Source organism: Sarcophilus harrisii, chromosome 4 (assembly GCF_902635505.1).
Source record: "Sarcophilus harrisii chromosome 4, mSarHar1.11, whole genome shotgun sequence".
Classification (NCBI taxonomy): domain Eukaryota; kingdom Metazoa; phylum Chordata; class Mammalia; order Dasyuromorphia; family Dasyuridae; genus Sarcophilus; species Sarcophilus harrisii.
Window position 1 is genome coordinate 354,991,260 of NC_045429.1, and position 9,097 is coordinate 355,000,356.

At 41.4% G+C, this 9,097-nt stretch overlaps 1 protein-coding gene across 2 annotated transcripts; it reads left to right on the forward strand.

The window, feature by feature from the left end:
• The first annotated feature begins 2,121 nt into the window (after positions 1-2,121).
• Positions 2,122-5,372, forward strand: LOC105750628 (involucrin). 2 transcript variants are annotated; one of them, XM_012550314.2, is made up of 2 exons: positions 2,122-2,211; positions 3,799-5,372. In XM_012550314.2, the coding sequence occupies exon 2, from the start codon at positions 3,822-3,824 to the stop codon at positions 4,893-4,895; it is 1,074 nt and encodes a 357-aa protein (XP_012405768.2). In that variant the 5' UTR covers positions 2,122-2,211; positions 3,799-3,821; the 3' UTR covers positions 4,896-5,372. The 2 variants fall into 2 exon arrangements, with proteins under 2 accessions (XP_012405768.2, XP_023359898.2); XM_023504130.2 differs by having other exon boundaries at positions 2,137-2,211; positions 3,803-5,372.
• The last annotated feature ends 3,725 nt before the right edge of the window (positions 5,373-9,097 follow it).

Sequence of the window (9,097 nt, forward strand, 5' to 3'; positions counted from 1 at the left end):
TTTCCATCTCATTAACCTTTCTGAAGAACACATTTCCATCAGTCTGACAATAAGCATTTATATTTACTTACAATGTGGCAGGTACTATGCTAAGTACCGGAGATATGAAGATAGACAAATACAGTTTCTGATGTTTAGAGGCTTAAATTCTAGAGAGGGAGACAATATGAAAAAAAAATAAGTAGGTGCACTCTGCCCCATATATATGCATATGTAGTATATGTGTGTGTGTGTGTGTGTGTGCGTGTGTGTGTGTGTACAAATATACAGAAGAGATATAAAGTAACTTTTTTGGGGGTAGAGGCTACAGAGCTGTGGGGAAGGGAAAGGAATTCTGTAGGAGATGGACTTTGAGCTGTTTTGATGGAAGCCAGGGAAACTGAGGCAGAAGTAAAGAGGGAAATAATCCCAGGCATCATAAACAGATAGTACAGTACAAAGGCTGTCCCAAAGAAATGGGAGAAGGTGTCATTAAACCAGTGTAATTGAATTTCAGAGAATGGAGCTAAATAGAGCTTAAGAAGACCAGAAAGGTAGGCAGGTACCAGAAGAGATTTAAATGACAAAGTAATTGATATTTGATCCCAGTGATAATTCCATCATTCTCATCAATACCCACCCCCCCCCCCTTCTCCTCTCTTCAAAGTTCTTTTCAGGTATTCTTTTTTCATTATTTAATATTTTATCATTCCCTAGTTACATATAAAATTATTTTTAATATTTGTTTTTAAAACGTTGAGTTCCAGATTCTCTTTCTTTCTCCCTCCCCTCCACTGAGAAGGCACATGTGAACTTATATAAAGTATTTCCAAAAATTCATGTTGTGAAAGAAAATATAAATTTGCCCCACCCCCCAAAAACCCCTCAAGAAAAATGAACTGAAGGGGAAAAAGTATGCTTCCATCTATATTCAAATACAATGAGTTCTTTCTCTGGGTATGAATAGCATTTTTCAAATTAAATCCTTCAGAGTTGTCTTGGATCACTTTTCAGCAATTCTTGTTCCACAGCTTTGATGCAAAAATTGAAGAAACCGTGAAGAACGGGGAAACCTTATTGGATCTTCCCCAGATAGGAGCAGCAACAAGTTACCTGTCATTGCAACATGTCCATATTTATTGTATGTTGTAAATGGAAAAAAAGAGAGAAGCACAATGTACTTCTCACATCTCTCTATAGCACTGTCATCTTGATCTGTCATCTGGACCCAGATGGCTCTGGAGGGGAAAGTGAGACAGGTAACTCTGCACTACTCTCCCTCACTTAAATCCAATTCACTTGCATGTCATAGCATCACCTCCCTGATGTCATGGTCATCTTTGAGAACGAAGGACAAATAGCAACCTCTGTGATCAGTGTATATATAAACAGGATTCTTAGGTCTTTCAGCTTTATTGCTTGAATGGGGTGCCAGACAATGCCTAGATGGTTTTGGAGACATAGTCATTGTCCAATTTAAAAGAAAATATCCTTGACTTTATGTAAAGTTAGATTACTTTTATAAGATTTAGTTTTATTACTTATGTCAGAGTTTGAGCTAGATGGCTTCTAACATTCTATAATTTAAAGTCACATTTCATACTGGGAGGTCCAAAGATAACTTCAGATAAACTCCAGCCCCCTCTTCCTATTCCTTTGTAAAGGGCTCTGTCCCTTTTACCTTTTCTCCCATATCCTCAGATCTTCCTAAATACCTTTTTTCTTTAGACCCTGTGATTTATCTCACACTTCAGCAAATGTTGTCCCCCCATTTTATAAATGAGGAAATGGAGGTACAGAGGAGAGGCATAGCAAAAATCACTGGGGGAAATGAGGCCCAGCCAGCCCATTTTCCAGGTGAGGAAATGAAGAGGTATGGTTACAGTCACAAGGGAAGAGGAAATAGGGCTCAGGTTCCCAGGACTAAATACCTCACCCAATAGAGACCCTAGCAGATGCCCCATCAGGTGAGTGTCACGCTGAAGAACGCTTCAGTGGCAAAGGAGCTGTCCCTGGGAGAAAGAGCCCCTCAGGCGATTTTGCTACCAGATTTGAGTATGAGTCAGGAAGGAACTGGAGGAAGTTGACCAACCTGGAGTGGTGAAACCAGTCAGTCCCCATCCCGCTCCAGTGCCCCACACGTTGAAGGTTGGGCTATAAAGCCTCTCCCACCCCGTGCTCAGCATTGTACACTTCTGCAGCCTCCTATTCAGCTTCCTCTGGGGAACACTGGTAAGTCTTAGCCAATGGATCCTGGGGGCCTGGGTATCCTTGAACACCTTTCACGTGGTGTTCTTTCCATTGTGGTCAACTTCATGACCACAGAACTCAGGGAAGCCTGGCTAGTGATTGGGGGGAAGGATGGATTGAATAGATTCTGAATGTATTCCAGGTATATCCAAATGTTTCCCCAATTCAGTAATGTACATGTAGTCTGTGAATCTTTTTCTCTGTGCTTAGAAAAGGGAAGGGATAGGACAGATAATCCAAAAAATGCACCACAATCTAAAATAATGTATTTAGCTAGGAATGAAATATATGATGGAGGTAGGTAGATGGGAGGAGGTGATGGGACCAATTTGTCCTGCATCCCAACCCATCTGGGAAGAGGTATTTTGTACTATCAGTGATTTCTTTGCAGGAATAGAATTCGGAGTGGGGGAGATCAGCATTCTAACATGATAGGATCATAGATTTAGTTCTGAATAGGATCTTAAAGGTCATCTAGATGAAACTTTTCATCTTACACATGAGGAAACTGAGTCAAAGAGAAGGTAGGTGAATTGCAGAGCCAGAATCCTGACCCAAGACCTTTGACTGTAAATCGAGCTGACTTTCCACACACAAAATTGAATGGATCTCATTCAGTGGGTGGAAAATTGGTTTATTCTGTATTTCAAATTTAGGAAAGGAAGAACCTCACAGGGTAGACTCCTTTTCCTTCTTTACTTTTTCTCATATTCTCATTCTATTCCTAATGGTTGAGGTATTGTTTATTATAGAGTGCTGGGTCTGGAGTCAGAAAAACTTCTTTTATTGAGTTCAAATCTGGCCTTATAAGCTTTTTGATTCCTGAGCAAGTCACTTAACTCTGCCTGAGTTTCTTTTTTTGTAAAGTGAGATGGAGAAGAAAATGTCAAACCACTATAGTATCTTTGCCAAGAAAACCCCAATAGGGGGTCATGAATAGCTGGATAGAACTGAAAAATGACGGAATTACAAAAATGTGTTATATTGGAAAGAGATAAATTAGAATAGAATGCCGGTATCCAATGAGACCTTGGAAAAGACAATTATCTTATGAAAGATGAGGGGAGTAATCTAACTGTCGTGTAACTCTAATTGCACATGCCTCCTAGAGTTGATCTAGTCTGTGGTTGATAAAGACTTAATCCCCAGGGGTTGAATAGCTACAGGGCACAGTGAATAAAGTGCTAGAATTGGAATCAGAAAGACTTGAGTTCAAATGCCTCCACAGATACTCAATAGCTTAACCCCTGGCAAATCACTTAACCTCTTTCATTTTCCCCTGGGAACAATAATAGTACCTAGCTCAGATGGTTGTGGTAAGAATCAAATAAAATAGCATGTAAAGTGTTTCTGCAAGTTTTAAAATTTCTAGGGCTCAAGGTGCTAACTTGATACCACCTATAAGAATTATCATCAAGCTACAGTCTTTTCCCATCCCAACGCTAAACTTAAGCCATTGGTCTCCTCTATTGTCAGGAAAATGGTAGAGCAAGTGCTGCCTGTTGTTCTCAACTTCAAGCCTTCAAACCTCTTGAGCTCTTGTGGTAACTAAAATTTTTTTTGTCTTAGGTAGAATTAATATCACCTACAAGATGTCTGATTATCAGCACAAACAGCCTGTGAGCCTTCCCCCTGTCCTCAGCCAGGAGCAATGTAAGCAGCCCCTGCCCCAGATCCCTGTCCCTGTTCCACAGGAACAAGTGAAGCAGCCCACACTAATACCAGCACCGTGTCCAGTGCCCGAGCAAGTCCAAGATGTGCAAGAAGAGTGTACAATTCCTGTGCAATGTGTTCCTGTTCTAACTCCACAGTTGGAACAGAAAGGAGAGCAGCAAATGGAACAGACAGACCATAGACAAAAGCAGCAGCTGGAAGAGCAGCTGGAGCATAAGCAAGAGCTGCAGACAGAATATAAGCAAGAGCAGCAGCTGGAGCAACAGCTGGAAAGTAAGCAAGAGCAGCAGTTGGAAAGTAAGCAAGAGCAACAGTTGGAAAGTAAGCAAGAGCAACAGTTGGAAAGTAAGCAGGAGCAACAGCTGGAAAGTAAGCAAGAGCAGCAGCTGGAGGAGCAGTTAGACCAGCAACTGGAATATAAGCAAGAGCAGCAGCTGGAAAAGAAAGAGGAACAGCAGCTGGAGCAGCAAGAAGAACAACTAGAGCAACAGCTGGAAAAGAAAGAGGAGCAGCTGGAGCAGCAGCTAGAACATAAGCAAGAGCAACAGCTGGAAAAGAAAGAGGAGCAGCAGCTGGAGCAACAGCTGGTGCAGCAGGAAGAACAACTGGAGCAACAGCTGGAAAAGAAAGAAGAACATCTGGAACAACAGCTGGATCAGAAAGTAGAGCAGCTGGAGCAGAAGGAAGAACAGAAGCTGGAACAACAGCTGGAGCAGAAGGAAGATCAATTGGAGCAGCAACTGGAGCAGCAGCTAGAGCTGCAGCTGGAGCAGAAAGAAGAGGAGCTAAAGCAGCAATTGCAATTAGAGGAGAAGGAAGAGCAGCAGCAGCAGCAGCAGCAGCTGGAACCACAACAGGAACCTCAAGGGTGTATTGAAATTCCCATCCCTGTCAAAGAGCCCGAGCTTGTCCCACAGATTCCAGAGGAACACTTTCCTCCTGTGGAGCAGCAGCAGCAGCAGCACATTCAGTGTCCCTTCAAACAACAGTAATTTTCCTCAGCTTCCCCATTGGGAATATCTTCTTTCTACAAAATGAAGTGTGTGTGTGTGTGTGTGTGTGTGTGTGTGTGTGTGTGTGTGTGTGAGAGAGAGAGGAGAGAGAGAGAGAGAGAGAGAGAGAGAGAGAGACCCCTCAGCCTTACCTCATGCTTTCTCCAGCCTGGGAGGTCTACCTCATCCTGTGAATGTCCATGATTCCCTTTCTCTCTCTGTATTTCTCATCCATCTCTAGGACAGGGGGCAGTCACTGAAAGAGGGGAGACCACTCTCTCCCTTGACCTGCCTTCTCCCTCCCCATCCCAACTCATCCACACCTTGGGAATTGAGGCTTTACTCACTGAACTGTATAACCTTTGTGGTGTCATAAATTTTCATCCTTAAGTTTTGTGTCCTGCTAAGGTGTCTGTGTGACCATCTCGATGTGAATGGGCATTTGTGCTTCTAGCAATAAATCTTGGAATCCCTGAAGTTGTCTTCTCCTTTATTCACCTATACCTCTGTTCCTAGAACCCTCCAAAGTTGATGGCTGACTTTTCTTTGGCCAATCCCTTTGTTCTTTAACCTGATGCACTGGGATTCAGCAGACTTGGGGCTCAAATCTTATCTCTATCAGTTATTTTTTTTTATTTATGATTTTGCCTAAGTTACTTCTCTGGGCCTCTGTCTCCTTGGGGGTAGTGGGGGTGGTGGGGACTTCTGAATTAGGTGGACCAGATCCAAAGATGGTCAGAAACTTCCTGCAGTACCAATAAATTTCCTATAGATTCTAAATCTGTAACAATTCCTGGCTTACAGTAAAACAAACAGGACAAGGACGTCTAAATGCAAGCGAAACATTTCCTTGAATGCCCCTTTTACAGCTGAACCTAAGATTATTGATTTACAGCCTGAAAGGATCTTACAGATCTTTATATCCAACTTCCTCTTTTTTGCAAATGAGGAAACTCCAGAGAGATATTAAGTGGTTGGCCCAAGCACACCTGATGGCAAGTGAAATTTGGATCTATCTCTTCTCTTTTTCGTCTGCAGCTCTTTCCACAGCCGTTATGCTGTCTCAGAGATCTGTCAGCTTTATATAATTAGATGGCCTCCTCCTATGCTCATGGGTGTGTCTCCGCTTGTCAGTGGATTCTCAGGGAAAGAATCTTGGGGGAGAGGGAAGAAAGAGGCATAAGGGTCAGCAAGTAGGGGATACAGATCCTCATCCTGGTCTTCATCTCCCCATCTCCCTAATTCTCTACCTTGGTTTTTCTTCCTACATGTGAGGAATGGTTCTTGTCACTCTGGCATAACAGGGGCTGACTAGCTGCTTGGTGTGTATCCCTGAGGAGTTTTGTTAGCACCACACTAGGCCAGTGAAGATTTTCTAAATCAATGATATTAGTTGTAGATCTGGGCTGGTCCATTGTGACTACTTCCATATTGGACAGCCACTAAAAACTTCCCTCCCAGAAGGGAGTACTGAAGTTGGGGATATTCAGTTTTTCTTTTCCTCCTACCATGCAACAAATTCTTTCTAAGTGAATTCTCATCCATTTAGAAAACTTTCTGATGGCATGGGATAGAGGAAGTTTATGGCTTTTCAACCAAACAACTAGAGGGAGCACAATCACTTACTTAGTAAATTAGCTATATTTCCCCTTCCTTGGACACATGCTTGTAACAGATTCTCAATTTACAGATAAGCAGCCTCATATTTTGCTAGGTATTTTGCTAATTGTTCATTTGATCCTCACAACAACCCCAGGAAGTTGTTGCTATTATTGTCCCCCATTTACAGCTGAGGAAACTGAGGCAGACAGTGGGAAAATGCCTTTCCCAGAGTTACACAGCTAGTGCCAGAGGAAAGATTCCAACTCAGGTCTTCCTGACTCCAGTTCCAGTCCTCTATCTGCAATGTACCTAGCTGCCTCTGTTATAGGAGTTTCTATTTCTACAGCATTTTATATGGATATCATATCATTTTCATATCATCTGGATATTAGCGCGATGGCTAGTAAACCATGAAGTCACTTTTCTTCTGTCATGAACATACCACAAAAACCCAGGTCAGCAATCCCAGAATGCCTCCGAAAGCAAGTAACCAGCTCCACTTAAGGGCAGGCTCTGCCCTTAGAACAGTCCCACCCCACTCCTCCACTCCCTCCCTGGATGATGGATCATAGCTACTTCAAACAAGAATAATTCTCACACCCTTTCTTGGCACCTCAAAGTCAACCAAGACCCTCATCTCTTCAGTTTAAGGTTCTTGCTAGGGTTAAAATGCAAATATCCCTGGGAGTCCTTTTGCTTTAAGCTGGTTTCAGTCATTTACATTTTAATGTGAATAAGTAGATTTTACAATTTTGCTGGAGGGGTGAGAGCTCATTAAGGCCAAGTTTTTGATGGATTATTGCTTATGAGGGAGAGAAATCAGAAAAGGGGAGGAAAAAGAGCATGGTTGGGTCAAAATGACAGCTTGGTATGCTTACTTTACAGAAAATGATTACTTAGAGGTTACTCCCTCCCAGAAGCCTCTGTTTCTACCATCCCTCTCACCCATTCTAAGTCCTTCTCAGCCTAATTCTCCAAGAAGTTTTTCATTTACTTCTAGGAAAACTTGGTTGAAAGAAATCTGGGTTGTAGGTCCGGATCTAATATTGACTGTGTGACTTTAATCAAGTCGCTTCTGGAGTCATATGACCTGGGTTGAAATCCCAGCTTTTCTGCTTGCTACTCGAGCAACCTTCAATCTTGTGGGATTCAGTTTCCTCATCTATAAAGTGAGGGAGTTGGTTTAGATTATTTCCAAGTCACCTTTATGAGTGTTTGATCTAGTGACATCTCTCAGGGCCTCATCCAAGGGAGGGGAAATAGTAAATTCATTACATGACTGTCTAGAGGTTTGGCTGGGATTCCACAACCTCCCCTTATCCATGCCATCAGAAAGCTTCCAAACTGACAGAGAATTAGCTTAAGATTCAAGAATGAACCATTGAGCTTAATTTATGGTGGGCAATAGGGAAAGATTGAATACTCCAAACCAGTGAGGGTGTTCCGGGAGGAAAGATTATGTTTTCCCTCATTTCTCAGCCTAGACATGGAGACCTCATAGATTTAAAGTGGGAAAGAACTTAGAGGTCTTCCAGTCCACCATTCTCACTTTACAGATGAGGAAACAGAGAGGTTAATACACATTGCCCAACATAAAAACAAAAAGAATTCAGAACCCAGGTCCTCATATTCCCAATTAAACACTTTTTCTTCTTTCATATTGAACGCTTTCATATTGAACGCTCATTTCCTCTAGACCAATTTCAGTAACTTAATGATTTCAAAATCCTTCTTCCAACTGATGTGAATCACAAAAGTATTTTGTAAATCATAAAATGTTTTATAATATGAGTCATTTTCATGATTTAGTAAATGGTCAGATGTTCCCCATGAGTTGTGTGGGAAAAAAAATCTTTACCTGTGGTCTAACCAGGTGATGATTCTTCCTGGATTTAACTAGGATGACCTACTCATGACATATCTCCAAGCTGGGCCTATGTATATATATATATATATATATATATATATATATATGTATGTGTTTTCTACTTGGTAAGACTTGCCTGAGCTTGCTGACTTAGCCTGAGAACCCAAAGCCATGATGAGGCATTCCGGACATTATGGAGGAAATTTATTTTTTACTCTACATTCCTAATTAGGTGATGTAGTGGAGTATAGTGGAAAGTGGACTGATTTGAATGAAGTTCAATCTTTACTATGTTACTACTTCTGTGACTTTTGGGCAAGTAACAGTCATTCTGGATTTACTTATCTATAAATTGAGAATATGGGATTAAAGTCCCTTCTGATGCTACATCTATGCTTGATTAGGGAAGATCTTATGGTTTTTTCCCTTGCAGGTAGACCTTAGAAAAATTGGAAATTGAAGGAGTATCTATCCATTGGAAAATCTTTGAGCCAGTTCTTTGTATATGATTATGATAGAATTCTGTTGTGCTTTTAGAAAAGATGAGGAGAATGCTCTTTGAAAAATTGGAAAAGACTTATTAACTGATGCAAAGTGAAATGAACAGAATCAAGAGAAGATTGTCCCCATTAACAGCAATATTGTATGATGACCCAACTATGATTGACTTATGCTCAGCCATAAAGTGATCCAGACAATCCCAAACCACTACAATGAAAAATGCTATTCATCT

Coding starts and splice junctions, on each gene's coding strand:
- LOC105750628 (XM_012550314.2), top strand. CDS start 3,822: ATGTCTGATTATCAGCACAAACAGCCTGTGAGCCTTCCCCCTGTCCTC.